This window comes from Oncorhynchus tshawytscha, linkage group LG07 (assembly GCF_018296145.1).
Source record: "Oncorhynchus tshawytscha isolate Ot180627B linkage group LG07, Otsh_v2.0, whole genome shotgun sequence".
Lineage (NCBI taxonomy): Eukaryota > Metazoa > Chordata > Actinopteri > Salmoniformes > Salmonidae > Oncorhynchus > Oncorhynchus tshawytscha.
Genome location: NC_056435.1, coordinates 48,085,877 through 48,110,669, shown reverse-complemented (window position 1 = coordinate 48,110,669; position 24,793 = coordinate 48,085,877). Strand labels below are relative to the sequence as shown.

The 24,793-nt window shown below is 40.6% G+C and overlaps 1 protein-coding gene and 1 pseudogene across 1 annotated transcript in view; one reads left to right on the top strand and one right to left on the bottom strand.

Moving 5' to 3' along the window:
- The first annotated feature begins 1,095 nt into the window (after nucleotides 1-1,095).
- On the top strand, nucleotides 1,096-7,673 carry LOC112254676 (annotated as a pseudogene).
- Nucleotides 7,674-13,051: 5,378 nt separating this feature from the next.
- LOC112254673 (RNA-binding motif, single-stranded-interacting protein 2) overlaps nucleotides 13,052-24,793 on the bottom strand; it is a 60,584-nt gene continuing 48,842 nt past the window's right edge. Inside the window, exons 7-14 of the mRNA XM_024427420.2 lie at nucleotides 24,085-24,194; nucleotides 19,751-19,794; nucleotides 19,383-19,476; nucleotides 19,034-19,084; nucleotides 18,302-18,412; nucleotides 17,997-18,077; nucleotides 17,740-17,827; nucleotides 13,052-16,012 (exon numbers count right to left, since the gene is read on the bottom strand). Of these exons, the coding sequence (XP_024283188.1) occupies nucleotides 17,747-17,827; nucleotides 17,997-18,077; nucleotides 18,302-18,412; nucleotides 19,034-19,084; nucleotides 19,383-19,476; nucleotides 19,751-19,794; nucleotides 24,085-24,194 (572 nt within the window). The 3' untranslated portion in view covers nucleotides 13,052-16,012; nucleotides 17,740-17,746. The remainder of the gene's footprint in view (nucleotides 16,013-17,739; nucleotides 17,828-17,996; nucleotides 18,078-18,301; nucleotides 18,413-19,033; nucleotides 19,085-19,382; nucleotides 19,477-19,750; nucleotides 19,795-24,084; nucleotides 24,195-24,793) is intronic.

Here is a 24,793-nt window from a genome sequence, read left to right as displayed (position 1 = left end):
GAGCTGTGTTTTTCTATATATTTATGTATACACAAGAGCTGTGTTTTACTATATATTTATGTATACACAAGAGCTGTGTTTTACTATATATTTATGTATACACAAGAGCTGTGTTTTTCTATATATTTATGTATACACAAGAGCTGCGTTTTTCTATATATTTATGTATACACAAGAGCTGTGTTTTACTATATATTTATGTATACACAAGAGCTGTGTTTTACTATATATTTATGTATACACAAGAGCTGTGTTTTTCTATATATTTATGTATACACAAGAGCTGTGTTTTTCTATATATTTATGTATACACAAGAGCTGTGTTTTTCTATATATTTATGTATACACAAGAGCTGTGTTTTACTATATATTTATGTATACACAAGAGCTGTGTTTTACTATATATTTATGTATACACAAGAGCTGTGTTTTTCTATATATTTATGTATACACAAGAGCTGTGTTTTTCTATATATTTATGTATACACAAGAGCTGTGTTTTACTATATATTTATGTATACACAAGAGCTGTGTTTTACTATATATTTATGTATACACAAGAGCTGTGTTTTTCTATATATTTATGTATACACAAGAGCTGTGTTTTTCTATATATTTATGTATACACAAGAGCTGTGTTTTTCTATATATTTATCGGATTATTTGAAATTCATTCAGAAAAATACATGATTGGTTAGATAATAAGTTATATGAAATAATGCTTCTAATGGCTCTTGAGGACTATCATTCACGGAATTGTGGAATTGGTTGGGGACTGCTGGTCTAGATAGAGGAAGAGGGAATCAGGGGGAGGAGAGGGCCAGACAGACAGAGAGACAAAGAGGTGGATATTATTGATGGTTTTATAAAAGGTTTATAAAGTGTATTATTAAAATAGATTTGGATGATGTGTGGGATGGGTTTGACTGGCAGAGGCCACCTTCCTACTACTGTAATTCTGCTATGGGGGTCAGTATGCTACATAACACACATGTAATTCAGATATGTTACCCCCCCCAGTTACTTCAAAATATCAACCACCCTTTCTGGGTTAAGGCAGTGGTACATTCCTCCACGTCCCAATGCTGGAACCTTACCTGGATGTTGCTCGAACGGCCTCATTAGAGCAGAGATATGGGGGGAAATGCGATCAGGGTTGGAAAGGGATTAACCTCCTAATAATGCTCTATATAGGGCTTGGTTGGTTGTAATCTGCACAGTGGAGACAGATTCAGCACAGCCACTGTAAGAACAACTTCAATCTCTCTCTTCTACTGTACCACAACTGAGGGAAACCTAGAAGAAAATACAGAAACAACACGGAAGGGACACAAAAAGAAAAGGACACAAAGGGAGCTTCATCATATAGAAGGAAATCTACTACTGATGTTGACAAGCCTTTGAATGACATCATAAGAACAAGGACAACAACAACACCGTAATCAACAGAAAGTCAACGCTAAAGGGATTCAAAAAAAGACGCAAACATGACCAAGGGAAAGGTAAAGATGTCTTTCTCTCTTACAAGATTAGTGCTTCAAAGCTGAGGTGAGCAGAAATTGGTTGCTGTTCTGAATTTCCAATTCCAGACATTATTTGTGGTTCTCTCTCTGTGATATACTGTGAATATCATCATAAACTATCATCTAAAAAACTGAGAAAGAGAGATGGACTATTTCTATAATGTTATACTCATTCACTGTTCCTCTGCTCAGACGTTACATGGATCAACCAATGGTTGTGTGCCACGTCATCGACTGTGCCGCCAGGCACCAGATTGCTATAACATAATATGTGGTTAAGTTATATGTTAAATACCTATCCAGTCATTGTAAGATCTGGCATGCGTCAGCAACGCCTGGGCAGAGGAACGCACCATCTATTGCTGTGTTCATAACCAACTGGGAATTTACCACATACGACTGGGAAAAATCCACTTGAATGACCCTCCAACTGGTAATTACTAGTGGGAAACTCGTCTATCATCTTGAGCTCTCACTTCTCCCACATGCTGACCTCTGACATCACCAACTAAGGAAATGACTGCGATAACATCATTTTCAGCCGTTAAATGCAACGACAAAACATTATTTATAGAAAGCAATCTATTAATATGGTTTTTGAAAATTATATATTTTTTTACAAGCATGACAACTGTACTTTTAGTTTATGGTTTACGCAGCTTGTAGCCAATCAACATTTGTGAACGAGTTTAAAGCATGTGAATGCATCCAACTGGTATTTGTGACATCAAAATGTGTAAATTCCCACCTCCCACTTGGTTACGAATGCAGCATAAGTCGGCAAAACTAAGATGGCTGCCTACTAAGAGTATCCTAATCCTTATCCTATCCTAAACACTGATGAAACATGGAGGCTTGTTTACACTGATACAGGCCTCTACATGTAGCCTATCTGGATTTTCAGTGGATCATGAGGAGTTGAATGCATGAATAGAATCATAGAATACAAAATAGCATGTTCATAAATTGTTTGTTAAACTTCAACTGTTATCCTTCACCTGGCCATTTTGTTTTATAGCAGCAAAAGGAAGTTGAGTTGAAAGAAGTTGAGTTGAATGAAGTGAGTTTTATGCTATAATAGTGCAGGGCCGGCTCTAGCCTTTTGCGGGCCCCATTGAGATTTGGTTGGGTGCCCCCCCCACCTCTTGCGAAAGTTTTTTTTTTATATGGACACAAAACATGACTCAAGAGAACATTAGTCCATTTAAAGCCATGGTTCATCGCTATGTCACTCAGTGACTGACATAACAAGAGGAAACCTGCTTATGCACTACTAAATATCAAATTTACATTTTGTGTATTTTACTATTCAAACTTTCATCCAGAGCCTAAGTGTTTTCCATAAATGTTATTAAATTGTGGGGCCCCTAGCGATCGGGGGCTTTACATGCACAACGTGATCCGTGTTAAGGGCGAGCCGGCCCTGTAAGGGTGAAGTGTTTTCTGAAGTTTTGTTAAAGTGTCTTTCAGTTTGATACTACTTCTAACAACTGGTATCTCTGACCATTTGTGTCCCTCACCATATATTCAGGTGTCTCCAAAGACAGGCAAAGAGTACCCACCCAGCTATGAAGAGGCTACTGCAGGTAATATCAAAACGTCTTTCTATCTATAATAGTCAGTTACACAGGAATTTCTCATCCCCTTTAACAATGGGCTCCTTTATGTAGTGCTCTTCTTCTACATCCGGTTGCGCGCGCACACACACACACACACACACACACACACACACACACACACACACACACACACACACACACACACACACACACACACACACACACACACACTTACTATAGAACAAAGATAGATGGGCAGCAACGAACATTACAGCGTGTGATGTACCCAGAGGTTAGAGGTGAATCTTTACACACATCTGCTGTTTTAACAAGATGTTTAACCCTCTTCCCTCCCTGTCAGACTATGAGGAGATGCAAACCCAGTTCTCCTGGGACGACCAGGCCGTCAGGAGGATCTTTATCAGAAAGGTACTGAAACAGGGAGGGAGAACCTGAACTTATAAGAAATACTCGTCCAATTAGAAACACTCATTTTTTTTCCCGTTGCAAAACGTTTTCCCACTGTGTGCCCAAATAAATATGATCCAGATAATAATATTACTGTAACTGAGCTACACTGACTTCTTTAAGCATGTCACCCATGCATGATCCAGCATGCAGTATAGTATACTGAGGGTGTATCTTGGCCATCCCCTCTTATTCCTCCTCTCTGTATTGTTAAAGGTCTATGCCATCCTGATGATCCAACTCTTTGTGACTGTGGCCATTGTTGCTCTCTTCACATTCTGGTATGTATCATATCCATTACATTGTAAATATATCCAAAATGAGTGTGTGTGTGTGTGTTTGTGTATGTGTGTACTCAACATAGTGTAACACTCTCTCATCTCTCCACAGTGCACCAGTGAGGTTTTACATTCAGGCACACCCCCACCTGTACATGTGCTCCTAGTAAGTGACAACAAATATCTTGATGGACATGCCCTCACTTTTCATCAGACGGTAACTCCCAAACCAGCCCCTAGCCCCTTGCCCCTATCAACTCGCTTGCAGGGCCCTCTGTTGTCACGTGTTGCTGGCGGATCTCATAGGGTGACTTCAAGAGTGGCAAGGGGATCAAATAAACCCATCAACTTCGGAACACACTCGAGACTTGAATGATGCAATTCATGTTCCACATTTAAATAATAAAACAAGCCCGAAATACAAATGAGAAAGTTCCCCCTGTCGTTTTACAAGATATACACCTCAGTAGCAGTTAAATATTTAATTTGGGTGGTATTTCATATGTTACATGTACCAAGCCTCAAAATCTGACAAACAAATACAGGTGACTCAGAATTAGGCACGCCTCTCCATTATTTTGTGTTAAATTGATCAAACTCCAAAATAATGTGATGCGTTATGCTATACCACTTTGCTCTGAAACCGACAGCATAGCTGACTCGGTCGAAGTGGCTATAGGAGGGTCTAATTGGGTTGTTCCACCAAGTCAGTATCTTCTGTGAAGTGTAACTTGGTCAACAACATTTTTTAAACCTAGTTTTAACATTCTGTCATAAAAAGCATGTTTAACTTAATAAAAAAACAACGTTTTCCAATCTCATAAGGGTTAAATAAATACATAAATACTATAATAAGTGCCTATTAAGTGTCAAATAAAATAACAGGGTTGACCGTAACAGGGTTGAAGATTTCATAAATCAGCCATGAATCCCCTTGTGACAGAGGGAATGGGAGTTTGTTGTGTGGAACAGGGAGTGGCAATTGAATGCAAGCTTCACCATTTTTTAAATGTATTGTTAAAAATTTCTAGCCTGTCTGTCTATGCATAACAGGGTTGACATGTTAAGCTCGACCCGCTCAGTTTTTCACCACAAAACACCACCTAATGGGTAAAAAGAGATGAACCAGCTCACATGTTTTTACACTATGATTTGACTATTAGATGTTTCTTTTGAAAAAAAGAATGAAAAGGGAATAGTTTCACCATATTAAAATGGGAGTTTAGCTCGAGTAACAGGATGGATCTTAAAATGAGGGACAGACGTAAATGATTCACTAACCACATTAAATAATCATCTTCAGAAATTACTTTGTCAAATAAATAAAATAACTAGAGCTTTACAATTCTGTTGAAAAGTTAAATGAAGCGGGTAAACATTTTCCTTGAAGTCACAGAGGGACATGATGTCAAAATGACCTATTGTGGTACTTCAGCAAGTTTATATTCATATAAAATCTGACTGATTTAATTCCCCATGTTGTCTATATTAAAGGGCACTTAATTTCAAAATTCAAATTCAATATTAGTACACAATTTCAACTTAAAATATCAAAGGGATGCAAAAGACACTCATTCTGTGGAATGAGCCAATTAGCCCCTAAACCCTCCATCATTTTCACTCCCTCAGTTTTGGGACACTTGTGCATATTTCGGAGGCGTGCGTGAACGTGCAAATAGAAGGGTGAGGGGAAGGGGGTGATTTGGGATTCAGCCATGTAATTGTGCTAATAATGAACTGGTTTCTTTTTGCCTTTCGACAGCATGATGTTCTTGGCCACCTACATCGCACTGAACTGCTGTGGTGAACAAATCAGGTAATAGTCTCCCTCCTATGAAAATGACAATCTGGGCAGTACGCAGCACTTACTGGACTGTCACGTCAAAAAACAGATGGGACATTCAATCAATCAAATAGTTAAATGTAGTTTTAATATGCATGAACACCAACACTTTACACATGTATTAAGCAGATATAACACGTTAATACGGTATTTCTAACATCCTTCATAGATTAGGGTTGTGATCATCCACAGTAAATGGTAGTCATACAATGATGGTAGAATGATAACATGCAATATGAAAGAGTGAATTTACCAACCTGAATTCTCTTCATCTCTATAACAGGAGGCAGTTTCCCTGGAACCTCATTCTGCTGTCTCTCTTTGTGAGTATAATGAGGAATAAATATTAGAGCAATTCAAGAGAATAGCATGTACCCAATAGTCTCCCTGCCCGTCCATCTGTCTATGTACCTCATTGACTCTGCTCTATACCTATCTGGGCTCTATCTGCATGCCTTCCTCTCTCCTGCTCTCAGACTCTCAGCCTGGCCTGCATGATGGGCTTTGTGTCCAGGTAAATGACTAACTCGTGTGTTTCATGTGTGGGTAGGGTTGGTTGGGGGACTCAGATGTTGACATAGGTGGGGTTAGGAGTTTTTCCTGGCCAGGTCACAGGAACCGGTCAAACTCCTGGCCCAATTAGAAACATATGTTGAAATAAATGATGAAGATAAGATGAAGATAAGAATGAACACATCTATCAACATCCACATGGATGGGAAGGATGACTACATTTCACATTTGAGTCATTTAGCAGAAACTTTTATCCAGACGAACTTAGTTAGTGCATTCATCTATAGATAGCTACATCTAGGTGAGACAACCACAGATCACAGTCCTAGTAGTTACATTTTTCCTCGTGAAAGTAGTTATCAGCAAAGTCAGTGCAATTAGGAAAAGACAAGCAAGTGTTATTGCTTTATTTCTTTATAACTAATTGATGGATTAATCAATGTCTGTCTCTACTCTCTCTCTCTCTCTCCAGCTTCTACAACACCAAGTCTGTGGTCCTGTGTCTGGGCATCACTGCTGTGGTGTGTATGTCTGTCACCATCTTCAGCTTCCAGACCAAGGTGAGAAAAATGAACCCATCTTCATAACATTGTTTTCTTTTGAAGAAATTAAACCATGGCACAATCCAATTGATTGATCATGAGTGCATTTTAACAAAACACCATTATTCTCTCTACCTCGTTTCCTACTGTAGATTGACTTCACCTCTTACCAGGGAGTCCTGTTTGTCCTGACCATGGTCATGCTGTACTGTTGCATCATACTCTCCATCGTCATCCCTTTTGGATATGTAAGTAGCCTGTCTTGTCTGCTTAGCTTCCATTGACACTGTACATAAGCAGAACTAGATATTGATGGTGTAATGGCTGTGCGTATCTTTCCAGACCGCAATAAGAATAGTTGTGACAGTGAGTTTATATATAGAGTGACGGTAAGGCTTTTGGCCCTCGCTCACCCTATTCGGGTGGGTAGCATACTAGCATGAATAAGAAGGATTAGCTGAAGGGTGATCTCATAGATGATCTGGAAGAGCCCCAGTGTCTTTCCTAAATTAGTGGCCTGTATCTTCTTAGCGCTGTTCGATAACATTCTTACCTCCCCAGGTTCCCTGGTTACAAGCCATCTATGCTGTGATAGGAGCTATCCTCTTCACTCTGGTGAGTGGCAGATATTCAACACACATTCATCATTGGCAAGACCCAGAGTTTTTTCTGGTCAAGGTTACGTGGTCAGGACAAACCCCTGGTCCTAATCATTGGGTTACAGCCTGTAGCAAAATGGTGTACATGACAATAAAACCCTTCTCTCTCTCTCTCTCTCTCTCTCTCTCTCTCTCTCTTTCTCTTAGTTCCTGGCGTTTGACACCCAGCTGCTGATAGGCAACAAGCGCTACACTATGAGTCCAGAGGAGTACGTCTTTGCCACCCTGAACCTCTACCTGGACATTATATACCTGTTCAGCTTCCTACTTTCGTGTTTTGGAGGGAGCCGTGACTAATTCTTCTATCTATTTGTCTACCCTTCAGTCTCTCAATCTGTCTGTTTCTCCTTTACACTCGGCCCAATCTCCCTCATCCTTAAGTTCTAAGAGCTAATTTCATTTCCTTCTTCTTCTCAAACGACCCTGGCTCCTCTGTGGTCAATAAAAGAGTCTCATGTCGTGACAGACTGTTTACCATTCAATTGAGTAGCTGGGGAGCGAAAGCAAATAAAGATAAACAGCATTAAGGCTCTCTTTTCAATCTGTATCGCTGAAGCATAACAGATTGCGCAATATCAATGTTTAAGTAATTTTCGATTGAGCTGACATATGCAACATTTATTGTGAATGCAGTCTATGCCAAAGCTGAACTTCCGCAATATGGATTGAATAGATCCCTAGGCTAATATTAACTAGGACAGGGTTCCCAAACTGATGGTCTGCTGTGGATTTTATTTGCCCCCCCCAAGTTTACTGAGCAAATGTTATTTTTATTTTTTATTTTTGACATAGGCTGTAAAAACACCAACATTTTAATTTTGGAAAACTTTTCCAAAGTATTCCCACATATATTAGAGCGATACACTGAGTAATACCAAACATTAACAACACCTTCAGAACAGCCTCGATTTGTCAGGGCATTGACTCTACAAGGTGTCAAAATCATTCCAAAAGGGATGCTGGCCCATGTTAACTCCATTGCTTCCCACAGTTGTGTCAAGTTAGCTGGATGTGTTTTGGTTGGTGGACCATTCTTGATACACACAGGAAACTGTTGAGTGTGAAAAACCCAGCAGAGTTGGAGTTCTTGACACAAACTGGTGTGCCTGGCACCTGCTACCATACCCCGATCAAAGGCACTTAAATCTTTTGTCTTTCCCATTCACCCTCTGAATGGCACACATACACAATCAATCTCTCAACTGTCTGAAGGCAAAAAAATCCTTCTTTAACCCGTCTCCCCTTCATCAACACTGATTGAAGTGGATTTAACAAGTGATATCAATAAGAGATCATAGCTTTCACCTGGATTCACCTGATCAATCTATGTCTGGGAAAGTACAGCTGTTCCTAATGTTTTGTGTACTCAATGTATATTTGATAATATACTAATTTTACTGAAACAAGGTTTGAAATGATTATGTTTAGTCAAATATAGCTGTTTGGGCTTCTTGCGTTCAATTTGCAGTCTGCAAATGATTTGTAATTATGTTCTGGTCCCCTAAGGGCTAGATGATCTCCGATTCGCACATCCGACACCCGTATCGTGGTTGTTTTGGCATGTCGGAGGTAAAACTGCGCTGAGCTGTCAAATCAACAAGCGGCTCTAGAGTTAACTTACCGCGGACACTACCATTGGACCCAACGAAACCACCAGCCGCGTTAGTTCATGCAGCCGCATTACAAGTTCAAACACTCAAATTCGTGATGTTCTATTGTCTGCACCTTGATTAAACTGATAGGCTATAATTCCCCCCATCCAAATGAACATGAAAACATGCATTAGTCTACACTTCCTAACTTCTAACAGAATAGGGATAATAAGGGAGTGGTGGTTTGTGACACACAAGAGCAGCTGCTCAATTATTTGTCCGCTCATACGACAGATACACCTCCAACACCGCCAGAACATCTGTCACGTGGATCTCTTCCAAAGCGGGTTAACACTCGACCTGATTGAATTGAGGCCTAAGACAGTATGGTACTTTAACTTATTGATCTCTCTAGTCTTCAGGAAAACAGATGTACACTTCCTGTCTGTCGTCAACTCAGCACAAATAAAATAAAACAAGTTACCACTGACATGGTCTCTTTCAAAGCATGCAATCTTTCTGTAAATATATCTCCTTCTACATGTATCATGTGGATTCAGGAAGTCTTTGGAACTCAGCAGGGTTGAGTTAAAAAAAATGTAATTGTAGTTTTGATACGACAGAGTATCTTCATATATGTTCGCTAGAGTTTATTCTATTGTCAGTTATTTTGTCAATCTATATAGATGATGCTATATATATATTCCTACGGTTCCTGGTATGGCAAGATAAAGTTTGAGACTACAATGTGGTTAGAGTGGTTTCTATATGGACGTGAAGGCTCTGCATCTTGTAGGAGTAGCTTTTAGCTACACAGATACATACCCAGATACATACAGATACACACAGAATCACTTTAAATCAAAAGGGAAGAAGTGTAATGAACGATCATATTAGATCAGAATATTGGTTTATCAGTTACAAGTTCTATTGTGACTTAACTGAGAGGGCAATGTATGGTATTTTGAATGCAGTAGCATTATTACAATGTCAAGGCTTGGTCAATACAATTATGTTTGGGTATTACTATGATAACCTAAAGAGGAAGGAGCTTGCACCTTTTTCATGGGTATCAAACACTTTGCCTACCACATGAAACATTTATATTGAACAAACATAATACAATTTGCTCAACACTAAAATAAACTTGGTATTTATGTAATTGACTTGTGTCTTTTTCCCCCATTGTATTCTTGGAACTGTTTTGGAATACAACCATTAAAAACAAGATTTTTTTTATTAAAAAAGAAAATTGACATATTCATATTCAAAGAGTAAAACCAAGACAGAAAGGAAACAAAACATATATTTCCAATTAATAAAAACAAGGGTTACTTGAGCATCTCTGTCACAGGAAGACGAAGTAGCCAAGTGACTAACCAGCGTACTAGCAAACTAACCAAATAACAAAACCTCTCTCCTTTAACAAACTGTACAAAATGTGTTCTTGTATAAATAAGGAAAATGTTTACAAGCAGTGAGCGAGATGAGGCAGTATGTTCAAAATGTCAGGTTTCTCACACAAAGTTGGTGAATTACCGAAGAGATTCCAAAACAACTATCAAATAGCGTGTTATCTCTGAGTACAACTTTCACAAAATGTGTCTAAAATATAATAAAAAATGTGCTCATGTTAACTACAGTGCCTTACGAAAGTATTCGGCCCCCTTGAACTTTGCGACCTTTTGCCACATTTCAGGCTTCAAACATAAAGATATAAAACTGTATTTTTTTGTGAAGAATCAACAACAAGTGGGACACAATTATGAAGTGGAACGACATTTATGGGATATTTCAAACTTTTTTAACAATTCAAAAACTGAAAAATTGGGCGTGCAAAATTATTCAGCCCCCTTAAGTTAATACTTTGTAGCACCACCTTTTGCTGTGATTACAGCTGTAAGTCGCTTGGGGTATGTCTCTATCAGTTTTGCACATTGAGAGACTGAAATTTTTTCCCATTCCTCCTTGCAAAACAGCTCGAGCTCAGTGAGGTTGGATGGAGAGCATTTGTGAACAGCAGTTTTCAGTTCTTTCCACAGATTCTCGATTGGATTCAGGTCTGGACTTTGACTTGGCCATTCTAACACCTGGATATGTTTATTTTTTAACGATTCCATTGTAGATTTTGCTTTATGTTTTGGATCATTGTCTTGTTGGAAGACAAATCTCCGTCCCAGTCTCAGGTCTTTTGCAGACTCCATCAGGTTTTCTTCCAGAATGGTCCTGTATTTGGCTCCATCCATCTTCCCATCAATTTTAACCATCTTCCCTGTCCCTGCTGAAGAAAAGCAGGCCCAAACCATGATGCTGCCACCACCATGTTTGACAGTGGGGATAGGGTGTTCAGGGTGATGAGCTGTGTTGCTTTTACGCCAAACATAACGTTTTGCATTGTTGCCAGTTCAATTTTGGTTTCATCTGACCAGAGCACCTTCTTCCACATGTTTGGTGTGTTTCCCAGGTGGCTTGTGGCAAACTTTAAACGACACTTTTTAAGGATATCTTTAAGAAATGGCTTTCTTCTTGCCACTCTTCCATAAAGGCCAGATTTGTGCAATACATGACTGATTGTTGTCCTATGGACAGAGTCTCCCACCTCAGCTGTAGATCTCTGCAGTTCATCCAGAGTGATCATGGGCCTCTTGGCTGCATCTCTGATCAGTCTTCTCCTTGTATGAGCTGAAAGTTTAGAGGGACGGCCAGGTCTTGGTAGATTTGCAGTGGTCTGATACTCCTTCCATTTCAATATTATCGCTTGCACAGTGCTCCTTGGGATGTTTAAAGCTTGGGAAATCTTTTTGTATCCAAATCCGGATTTAAACTTCTACACAACAGTATCTCGGACCTACCTGGTGTGTTCCTTGTTCTTCATGATGCTCTCTGCGCTTTTAACGGACCTCTGAGACTATCACAGTGCAGGTGCATTTATACGGAAACTTGATTACACACAGGTGGATTGTATTTATCATCATTAGTCATTTAGGTCAACATTGGATCATTCAGAGATCCTCACTGAACTTCTGGAGAGAGTTTGCTGCACTGAAAGTAAAGGGGCTGAATAATTTTGCACGCCCAATTTTTCAGTTTTTGAATTGTTAAAAAAGTTTGAAATATCCAAATAATGTCGTTCCACTTCATGATTGTGTCCCACTTGTTGTTGATTCTTCACAAAAAAATACAGTTTTATATATTTATGTTTGAAGCCTGAAATGTGGCAAAAGGTCGCAAAGTTCAAGGGGGCCGAATACTTTCGCAAGGCACTGTATACTTGAATCCAATTTACTACGTTTAAGTAAGACATTTTTGAACATCCAATTTGGCTCCCATCTATCCACTGCTTGGACATCCCATTTTAGCAGCAAAACATTTTGAAACTATGACATTAGCCATTGAAGCTACATGATCTGGACAACAAGCGAAGACAGGAGAATGCTAGGTATTAGGGTTTTCATGTACACAAACATGGATTGAAAATAAGTGCAAGTTCAACATTTGTTGCACATCCTGTTTTTAGTATTTCTCCGTAGTATTATAAGATACGTGTCAAAGATACGCAGCAAGGAAAATACAATAGCCTAAAGCGTGCTCGCTCAGACAATGATTTACAGTTCATTGTGGAGAGTGTAACTTAAAGTGATTGTTCACTCCAAAATCGATATTTGGATCTACAGAACAGATAGAGCCATCTTGACAATAGACTGCTTTTAGGTCTGAAGATGACTAACAAATATGTATTTTGGATGACTTTAACAGCATTCATCATAATGACATAATGGATTACCTGACTAGTACTACATTCTCAAATGTTCCTTCATGAGGTGCACTGTAGCTTAAAACCTGCAAGTGATGACTTTTGTATTTTCTGGACAGATCACAAGACACACAAAACACTCAACAGAAGTGGAAACAGGAAATAACTATGGTTGTGACAACAGCTCAACCAAAAAGAGCACATACAAAAGTCCTAGTACTTACAGAAAGAGATACATGCTGAGCTCTCATCATTGACACTAAAAAAGCAAAGTAGGCCCCTGCCCCTGTTCTCTGTATTAAAGACACCATACACTGGTCTTTCTTTGGGTGTACCAAACTGAAACGAGCATAGGTCGATAAACCAAAGCACACATATCTATGACTCTCTATTCAACACTCAACATATTCAGAACTTAAGTGAAACATATTGCTTGTTTACCATCTACCAGGGTACTGCCACTTTGAGAGGATGTTACTACAGCATCATTCTAGTTACGTATGCCAATAGAGACGAGAGCAGCATTTGTCTCCAAGATAGAAAGTCTGACTTTCCTGACAGTTGGATGGCTTCATCATCTTTGGTGTTGCAGACATAAATAATCCTAAAAAAAACATTTGGTAGGTGGAGAGAGGTTCAGAGATGCACAATGAAGAAGAAACAGTAACTTTGATGTCATCCATCCTGAACAATGACGAAAACCCGAGATCAAGTGTGATGGGGGGGGGTGTTTACTAGGGTAACACTAGGTTTTAACAAGGTATGGTAAACTCAGCCCTTTATAATATTATGGCAACATAACATCTGATATTGATGGCATCGTTATGATCTTTTCTTGGCCATACCCTCAACCATGATTGAAAGGAATAGCCATCAATGAGGAGAAACAGGGTTCCCCTTCTGAAATATGTTACAGTTAAGGCTTAGAAACACTGGTCAGAATTCCTAACAAAACCTGCCAATTTCACAAATGTTTGTCTTTGTTGAAACTAGAATGAATTCATCCAATGTTAAGTTAACTTCTGTGGAACAGTTTGTTATGGGACAGTTTGTTATGGGACAGTTTGTTGTGGGACAGTTTGTTATGGGACAGTTTGTTTTTAATGGCACTTTCATATTATGTTAAGTGTTTTCTGGGTTGCGTCATCATTCTCTCTGACAGATACAATAGAATGTGTTTACACTAGACATGTACATCCCCACTGGACTGATCTGGGAAGGTGGGCAAGGTGGCATGGTTGTCATTGAGTTTAATTTAGTGTCTCTAGGATAGATGTGGACGCGTTTTAGTTCAAAACTATTTCACACGGGCCTGAAAAATGATATCATAGTGAACAACACAGTGCTCTGGAACGGAAATCAACTTGAAGAAACACAAAATCATCTGTTTGTTTGTATGGACCATGTGGAAATGCACAAACACAATTTAAAAACTCCTATGAATCTCTTACAAAAGAAAAAAAGCTTACATCTAAACTCTTGGAAAGATCTTTCCCTACTTATAAAATCTAGATTACTGTAAAGAAATGAATATAAAATATGTTTTAGAACAACAACAAAAGGTATGATCCCTCAGAAGGGTTCAAGTGAAAGCCCAAGAAGAGAAAACATACTTTACTTTTTCTAAAAAAAATCTCAAATACAAATCATTGTCAGGAATTAAAACTCAGGAGACAACAGCAGCATTGATAAATACTTGCAGCTCCCTTTCTCTACAACAAAGGACTGCTATTAAGGACTCTTTTTAGACCTACTTTTAACTCCCCTCGTTGTTTTGCTTTTTAAATCAAAACAATTGCACTCTTTTGTACACATATTTCATACTAATCCAACTGCTCAATTCTAAGGCATGTCCAATTATTTGTCTGTCTACTTTGTCAAAAGGTCAAATTCACTATGGACATCTGAACAGCTACCAGAACAAAACCGCTTAAAACCACTTCTTATGGACACTGTTGGGACATGAACTCTCACACCCAACACACAAGGTCAACTATTTTGTAGAATATTTATTATATTATCTGTGAATTCAAGCATAATTGCAGTGAATAAATGTAGGTAATAATTTCAAAAGAGTTTGCATTTTATGTACTGTCTTATTTTTCCTTTGAATATAGAGAGAGGACCTTGTTATTGTATAGTATAGTAATAGTAATCATTTATTCAATATTGAAAATAATATTGTAACTTTCAGACAATCCAATTTGTCTCAAGTTTTTTTTAAATAGAAGGTGAAATTTGGATGTGTCATATTGCATTATAACCAAAAAAACAATAGTACATTTTTTCTCATAATATAGTTTTACAATAATATCAGATTTTTAAAACTTTTTTATATAATTTAGCTTCTATGAATTATTTTACAAGTGATAATAGGTTTATTGCCAGTGCTTGGCTTTTACCGGACTTGTTAAATAAAGAATTTAATTAAATAAAATCTACACAATACGCAAGTGACATGTTTGAATATTTCCAAATATCAAAAAATAGAACTATGATGTACATATAAATAAGAATGATCATGATTGTCCTCTGCTCATAACACATTCTGAATGTTTATGAAGGGAATGCTTTATAAGGTTTAAGTTTGACGTTATTTTAAATAATTTATAAATAATTAATGTAACCATCTGCCAGTGAGTTAACTGAACTTAGCCTTACTGGATCAGTTTAAGGGAGAAGTAGCTTTAAACGGTGTGTTTCGCATTTTCCATTCTTAAAAGTAGCCTACACTAGAAATATTATACCAACTAAATATGTTTCTTTTTTAACTTTTTAAAATCTGTACAAAACATTGTCCAACTGCTGTGAATAGAATGTCAAAAAACAGACATAAAACAATTAAAATACATTTTTGCATATTTTACCCAAAAATTAAAGACACATTGTGTTGTTACTCTTTTCCTTATATCACTCTGAAACTCCAGAATGCTTTTTAAAAAATACAAATTTGCTATATTACATGCACAAAAATAATGCTTTATCTTTATCCCTTTCCTAATTTGTTTCTTTGTTCAACTTTGTTTCTTTTTTCAGTTATTAACAGACATCAAAGCTTCCATTGCAGAAGGCTCCCACCTTTGGTTGATCGATCCTTGAAGAAGAGAGAGGAAAAGTCCCAACGAAATAAGCGTTGTCTTCTTTTTCAAAGCACACACGTGTTGCTTTTGTCATCCGTGTACAAGTCCGAGGCTTGGTGGTGTTGTGCGGAGCTCTGCTGTCCTCCTGTAGCGAAGCAACTCTCTGGGGTTCAGTCTGCCACATGGCCTCCTGACCACCAGCTGCAAAACACACACCTACCTCTGTCACACTACTCCCTTTACATAATACTGTCGATGTAACATACAAAATGTAACAATTCTACATACTCTCCATATCATAATGTATTTGTGTAAATCATAATAATTACAGAATGCTGATCAATAATAAATAAATACATGTTTTTTTTGAAGGTGGTCAATATCTGACAAGCTTTTGTTTTAAGTGAACCATGTTAACATTAATTGGCTTCAACATGTAATGTTCTGACATGGACCTAGTAGGCAAGGACAACATATAAGTAGTACTGTACACGGTAGTACAGCAAACTGGATGCAGTATATCACAGTGCCATCCGTTTTGTCACTAAAGCACCTTATACCACCCACCACTGCGACTTGTATGCTCTAGTCGGCTGGCCCTCGCTACATATTCGTCGCCAGACCCACTGGCTCCAGGTCATCTACAAGTCCATGCTAGGTAAAGCTCCGCCTTATCTCAGTTCACTGGTCACGATGGCAACACCCATCCGTAGCACGCGCTCCAGCAGGTGTATCTCACTGATCATCCCTAAAGCCAACACCTCATTTGGCCGCCTTTCGTTCCAGTACTCTGCTGCCTGTGACTGGAACGAATTGCAAAAATCGCTGAAGTTGGAGACTTTTATCTCCCTCACCAACTTCAAACATCAGCTATCTGAGCAGCTAACCGATCGCTGCAGCTGTACATAGTCTATTGGTAAATAGCCCACCCATTTTCACCTACCTCATCCCCATACTGTTTTTATTTATTTACTTTTCTGCTCTTTTGCACACCAATATCTCTACCTGTACATGACCATCTGATCATTTATCACTCCAGTGTTAATCTGCAAAATTGTAACTATTCGTCTACCTCCTCATGCCTTTTGCACACATTGTATATAGACTCCCCCTTTGTTTTCTACTGTGTTATTGACTTGTTAATTGTTTATTCCATGTGTAACTCTGTGTTGTCTGCTCACACTGCTATGCTTTATCTTGGCCAGGTCGCAGTTGTAAATGAGAACTTGTTCTCAACTAGCCTACCTGGTTAAATAAAGGTGAAATAAATAAAATAAATAAAAGTACTGTGGTACTGTACAGTGTCTCCCGATCCCTCCTGTCTCAGCCTCCAGTAATTATGCTGCAGTAGTTTATGTGTCGGGGGGCTAGGATCAGTCTGTTATATCTGGAGTATTTATCCTGTCTTATCCGGTGTCTTATGGGAATTTAAGTATGCTCCCTCTAATTCTCTCTCTCTCTTTCTCTCTCTCTTTCTCTTTCTCTTCTCTCGAGGTCCTGAGCCCTAGGACCATGCCTCAGGACTACCTGGCATGATGACTCCTTGCTGTCCCCAGTCAACCTGGTCATGCTGCTGCTCCAGTTTCAATTGTTCTGCCTGAGGCTATGGAACCCTGACCTGTTCACCAGACGTTCTACCTTGTCCCAGACCTGCTGTTTTCGACTCTCTCTCTCTACCACACCTGCTGTCTCTAACTCTGAATGATCGGCTATGAAAGCCAACTGACATTTACTCCTGACGTGCTGACCTGTTGTACACTCTACAACCACTGTGATGATTATTATTTGACCCTGCTGGTCATCTATGAACGTTTGAACATCTCGGCCATGTACTGATGCTGATGTAAGCAGGGCTTTATAAATACATTTGATTGATTGATTGAACTAAGTTAGCAGATATATGCACAGGGAGGGGTTAATAACCCTACCTTAGCTTCACTTGGTGTGCTGGTATGAGTAGTTTGTGTGTTCTGCAGGTGTCTCCATAGCAACCTGTTGCTGTTGTCCTCCGTTCTCCTGCAAGAAAAGGAAGAAAATGGAGTGGAACAGTAATAACAGGTCCCTGAGTTAAAAACTGCTTAAGTAAATGCATGGTTTTGAACTCGTTTGTAAAATAAGCCCCCTTTTGTCATCCCCTTAACTTGTTCTGCATAGTTAATTCTTATGGTGTTGGTTGGGGTCTCACCTCTACAGGGACACTGGAGGGAGGCACTGGTTGGTACTGGGGGATGTATGTCCCCTGCATAGTTGTGTTGGCAGGCATAAACTGTGACAGGATGAGAGGAGAATAAATCATCATTATTTCTGTGTAGAGATCCAACTGAGACACAGGCAACTGCTTTTCTCTTCACTTTCAACTTCAATTCAGTACAACTTGATTCAGTTCAATGTGTTTTAGTCTTGAGATGAGACTAGGGGACCAAGGGGGGATAGAGTGGGTAGTTGAAGGGGTGGAGTGGGAGGTGGAGTGGGTATCTGTAGGGTACTAACCGTGCCTGTGCCGCCCAGGGATAGGTGGCTGAGCTGCTGGGTCATGGTGCCCATCATGGAGGTGGGCTGGATGGACATAGCATGGTCCATGGTCGGAGTCAGGACTGTGCCCTGAGAGAGAGGTGGAGGAAGAGAGAGGGAAGGAGAGAGAGTGGTTGTGTGAGACAGAGATAAGTGGAGGGAGAGATGGGGAAAAGAGAGAGGGAAGGAGAGAGAGTGGTTGTGTGAGACAGAGAGAAGTGGATGGAGAGAGATGGGGAAAAGAGAGGGGGAAGGAGAGAGAGTGGTTATGTGAGACAGAGAGAAGTGGAGGGAGAGAGATGGGGAAAAGAGAGAGGGAAGGAGAGAGAGTGGTTGTGTGAGACAGAGAGAAGTGGAGAGAGAGAGATGGGGAAAAGAGAGAGGGAAGGAGAGAGAGTGGTTGTGTGAGACAGAGAGAAGTGGAGAGAGAGAGATGGGGAAAAGAGAGGGGGGGTTCCAACAAAGAGAAGGACAAATAGCCAATAAATCAGAGACATTATTATAGAGAGAGAGAGAGAGAGAGACAGAGAGAGAGAGAGAGAGAGAGAGAGACAGGAATATAAAGAGACAGAATGACAAAGAAAAAGGAGAGATAGAGAGATAGATGAGCAGAACTGCAAGCTGCAACAGCTGCAACTGCAACCAGATGTAAAGAGAATAGTAAGGAGGAAGCTGCAGCAGCAGAGGTAGATAACACTATTTAATACTCACTGCAGGCTGCATGAGGTACGACTGGTGGTGCATCCAGGAGGGACTATGTAGCTGGAAAGAGGGATGAGGAAAATACAGGATCTTTACACAAAAGAACACAGGGGAGAATGAGTGGAGATGAAATCTGAATATGGATAGAAAAACAACAATGACATAGCTCCTACGTCTACAGAGATTTCCTCCATGCGTTTGTGAATGGTGGTTTGGTGGTGGTGGTAGTGATGTGTGTGTGTGTGTGTGTGTGTGTGTGTGTGTGTGTGTGTGTGTGTGTGTGTGTGTGTGTGTGTGTGTGTGTGTGTGTGTGTGTGTGTGTGTGTGTGTGTGCATGTGTGTGTGTTCAGTGTTTGACCTGGAAGGATGAGATGGGGGAATGCATGTAGGGAGAGAGGGACGTCTGGGCGATCATCCGGTTTGGTGTCAGACCGTAGGGTGACGAATAGAACCTGCACAACACACACAAATCAAGATGTATGCATGTCAAATTATATTATAGAATTTACATTAATAAGCATTTATAATCGCATGTGCATGAAAGTAATTATTAAGTAATGCCAGATGATAGAACTACAAAATGTTACATTGAAGTAGATGATTGCAATTACAATAAAGTAGTGTTGCAATGTCTTCTGCGTCTACCAGGAGTCAATAGTTCACCACAAACACATTACTTGTTTTTGTTGGTGGGCTGACTTTCTGTTTTTGTCTCTCTATACTCACCCATTCTGTAAGGCTGTGGGGTCATATGCTAGCGTCATCCCTCCCTGGGAAAACAACACAAATAAGTCTGAATAAAGACGTAAAGGACACAATCACATATAAAATAAATTATGTTAAAGCCCCCATGCAGTCTTTGTAATTGTATTTTTTAAATCATCACTGTATGTCTAATAAATCAAAGCAAATCAAATGCTATTTGTCACACGCGCCGAATACAACCTTATGGTGAAATGCTTACTTACAAGCCCTTAACCAACAATACAGTTCAAGAAATAGAACTAAGAAAATATTTACCAAATAAACTAAAGTGAAAAAAATATATTTAAAAAATAAGCAAAAGTAACACAAGAAAATTATACAACATTAACAAGGCTATATACAGGGGGTACTGGTACCGAGGCAATGTGCGGGGATACAGCTTAGTTGAGGTCATTTGTAAAGTGACTGACTATGCATAGGGTCAATATAAATAGTCCGGGTGGCCATTTGATTAATTGTTCAGCAGTCTTATGGCTTGGGGGTAGAAGCTGTTAAGGAGCCTTTTGACCCTGGTCTTGGTGCTCCGGTAGTGTTTGGGTGATCGGAATCTTTGACAATTTTTTGGGCCTTCCTCTGACACCGCCTAGTATACAAGTCCTGGATGTCAGGAAGCTTGGCCCCAGTGATGTACTGGGCCTTACAGGCTGACTACAGCGCTCGAGTTGCGTGTGCGAGTGTTGCAAAATAAATTTAGAAATCTAGATTTTTCAATTATTGCACCCACACTGCTCGCAACCGCCAACGAGCGTCTGCGTTGCCAAGGGCTAAAATAGAAGTCAGTTTTATTTCTGACGCAGATCGCATTGCAAGTCCTGCCTCTCCCATCTCCTCATTGGTTTATAGAAGCAGGTACCCATGTGCCATCTCCTCATTGGTTATACCCACGTGGGTGACTGAAAGGCGAACGAGGTCAGTGGTGGTAATGCACCTAATTTATGAAAGTTGCCAATTGCAATATAAAGAGAAGAAAAAGCCTGGAAAGAGGAGAGATGACTAGAAACGATTAGGCTGACCATTTATGTTTGGATTCATTGTCAGAGTAGAGGACCTTGTGCATTTCAGGTAAAATAACAACTCAATGTTTATATCCCAGGAAAAATTAGCTAGCAACAGCAAGCTAGCTAAACAAGACAAATTAGCTAGCAAGCTAGCTAGCTAAATTTCCATAAATGTTTAATGCTTTTCGACCTGTCCCCAAATTAATGTAATTGGTTCAGAGTTTGTTTTGATATTTTAACCTGTGTGTCGTGATCGCGTTTGGTGTGGGGGGACAAAATAAATGTATGCATGATGGCGCTTGCGCACAGCTGGTTTGGGTTCCGTGTTACGCACTGCCCTCTGTAGTGCCATACGGTCAGATGCCGAGCGGGTTGCCATACCAGGCGGTGATGCAACCGTTCAGGATGCTCTCTTTTTAAGGATCTGGGGACAAATGCCAAATCTTTTCAGTCTCCTGAGGGGGGAAAGGTGTTGTCGTGCCCTCTTCACAACTATCATGGTGATGTGGACACCAAGGAACCTGAAACTCTCGACCCGCTCCACTTCAGCCCCGTCAATGTTAATGGGGGCATGTTCGGCCCTCCTTTTCCTGTAGGTCTTGCTCACATCGGCTACAGAGAGCGTGATCACACAGTCGTCTGGAATAGCTGATGCTCTCATGCATGCTTCAGTGTTGCTTGCCTCGAAGCAAGCATAAAAGGCATTTAGATCGTCTGGTAAGTCCGTGTCACTGGGCCACTCGCAGCTGGGTTTCACTTTGTAGTCCGGAATATTTTTCAAGCCCTGCCACATCCGACAAGCATCAGAGCCGGTGCAGTAGGATTCAATCTTAGTCCTGTATTGATACTTTGCCTGTTTGATTGCTTATCTGAGGGCATAGCAAGATTTCTTATAAGCGTTTGGATTCGTGTCTCGCTCCTTGAAAGCGGCAGCTCTAGCCTTTAGCTCTGTGCGGATGTTACCTGTAATTCATGGCTTCTGATTGGGAAATGTACGTATGGTTACTGTAGGGACAACGTCATTGATGCACATATTGATGAAGCCGGTGACTAAGATGGTACAGTAAGCTCCTCAATGCCATTGGATGACGCTTTTTAACCTTTCGCTGCCCGCACCCGTCCGCCCGACTAGCATCCCTACTCTGGACAGTTCAAACCTAGAATATGTGGACAACTACAAATACCTAGGTGTCTGGCTAGACTGTAAACTCTCCTTCCAGACTCATATCAAACATCTCCAATCCAAAATCAGATCTAGAATCGGCTTCCTATTTCGCAACAAAGCCTCCTTCACTCACACCGTCAAACTTGCCCTCATAAAACTGACTATCCTACCGATTCTCGACTTCGGCGATGTCATCTACAAAATAGCTTCCAATTTCTCTACTCAGCAAATTGGATGCAGTCTATCACAGTGCCATCCGTATTGTTACCAAAGCACCTTATACCACCCACCACTGCGACCTGTATGCTCTAGTCGGCTGGCCCTCGCTACATATTCGTCGCCAGACCCACTGGCTCCAGGTCATCTATAAGCCTTTGCTAGGTAAAGCTCCACCTTATCTCAGCTCACTGGTCACGATAACAACACCCACCCGTAGCATGCGCTCCAGCAGGTATATCTCAAATTGAACAAATTGTCTTGAGTCAATAAGTATTCAACCCCTTTGTTATGGCAAACCTAAATATATAACATTGCCAAAAGTATGTGCACACCCCTTCAAATTAGTGGATTTGTCTATTTTAGCCCATCTGTTGCTGACAGGTATATACAATCGAGCACACAACCATGCAATCTCCATAGACACACATTGGCAGTAGAATGGCCCATATTGAAGAGCTCAGTGACTTTCAACGTGGCACCGTCATAGGATGCCACCTTTCCAACAAGTCAGTTTGTCAAATTTCTGCCCTGCTATAGCTGCTCCGGTCAACTGTAAGTGCTGTTATTGTGAAGTGGAAACATCTAGGAGCATCAACGGCTTAGCCACAAATTATATAGACACTGATAGGAGCTCAGCCCCAGTGATGTACTGGGCTGTACTCCCCACCCTCTGTAGTGCTTGTGGTCGTGCCCTCCGCACAACTGTGTGGGTGTGTGGGGACCATGTTAATGCCTTGGTGATGTGGACACCAAGGAACTTGAAGCTCTCGACCCACTCCACTACAGCCCCATCGATGTGGATAGGGGCATGTTCTCCCCTCCGTTCCCTGTAGTCCACGATCAGCTCCTTTGTCTTGCTGATATTGAGAGAGAGGTTGTTGTCCTGGCACCACACTGCCAGGTCTCTGACCTCCTCCCTATAGGCTGCCTCATCGTCGTCGGTGATCAGACCTTCCACCGTTGTGTCTTCAGCAAACTTGATGATGGTGTTGAAGTCATGCGTGGCCATGCAGTTGTGGTTGAACAGGGAGTACAGGAGGGTACTAAGCACACACCCCTGAGGGGCCCAGTTTTGATGGTCAGCGTGGTGGATATGTTGTTACCTACCCTCACCGCCTGGGGACGGTCCACCAGGATCCAGTTGCAAAGGGAGGTGTTCAATCCTAAGGTCCTGAGCTTGGTGTTGAGCTTGCAGGGGTCTATGGTGTTGAATGCTGAGCTGTAGTCAATAAACAGCATTCCTTTTGTCCAGGTGGGTGAGGGCAGTGTGGAGTGCAATAGAGATTGAGTCATCTGTGGCTCTGTTGGGGCAATTGGAGATGTCTAGGGTGTCTGGGATGATGGTATTTCAAAGCATTTCGTGGCTATAGATGTGAGTGCTACGGGGCGAGAGTCATTTAAGGAAGGTTACCTTGGAATTCTTGGGCACAGGGACTATGGTGGTCTGCTTGAAACCAGTTGCTATTAAAGACCGGGTCAGGGATAGGTTGAAAATGTCAGTAAAGACCAGCTGGTCAGAGGTGATCTGCTAATAGGATGGTCTAGAACCCATCCCCTTACCCAGATGAAAATTCATTGGTATATTATAATCCGATCACATTGCGAAGTCATGATGTGGGCAAAAAGTTCCATCCCACCTGAACAGGTTGAAATTCCAGGCATTTTTTAAAACAGCTCTTACACAATAAGGGCATTTTCATTTTCACAACTTCAGAGTGTAATTTCGACCACAAAAAAAGGTTTTTAACTGCACTGCCCCTTTATGAATATTTAGGGTTAGACACACAATCCATGTGAGATCAGATTCCAGCTCTATATTGCTTTGACAATGACCTCTTGTTTAAAGTTTTTTTGGAACTAACTCTAAAAAATAAATAAATGAAATCCTCCACCCGTGTAATCAAGCCACTCACCATCTCTCCATCCCTGGCCCAGGGCCTGCCATTCTGAAGGTACTTCCCCTGGTTCTGCCTCTTTTTCTGTCCCCCGTCTGCAAACTTGCACAATAATGGTTCAGGGGGCACTGTGGGGAGAGGAACAGATGAAATCAGAGGGTGAATTCAATGGGAGGCTAGGAATAATAATCCACTGGAAGAGTTGAGAGGTAAAGCCAAGAGCCTGGGATCAGAGAGCAAGGACTTGTTCAGACAAAAATCCTAGCCCCTAACCTCTTAGTTTCCTTAGACAGATGGATTTCCTCCAACAACGTAACAATGCTCCAGCTTATATGTCTTTAGAAGTTCCAGCATCAGTTGGGACAGAGAGGTGTTGGAAATGGGACATGCGTCACCTGTGACGTCACTGCCGTATCTGCTTTTTGCCCTAGCTAAACAGTAGATTCTAAGTGGGATCCTTGGTACGTCCATACCCTAACCTTAACCCCAACCCTCACACTAACCCTAACCTTAAACACAACCATAACCTAACCCTTGAAATGTTTTACTTCAATGGGGTGATGTCACAATCCCACTTATACTTTTCCCTAGCTAACCATGAGCAAAATTCCTGCCCGCATTTTAAGCCCCACCTACGATTTGTTGGGAGAGTTGTCTGTCTGAAGAGGACTTTCATCGGAACAAATGCTTTTCCTTTTTCGAAATGTCCAAGAGATTTAGACATCCT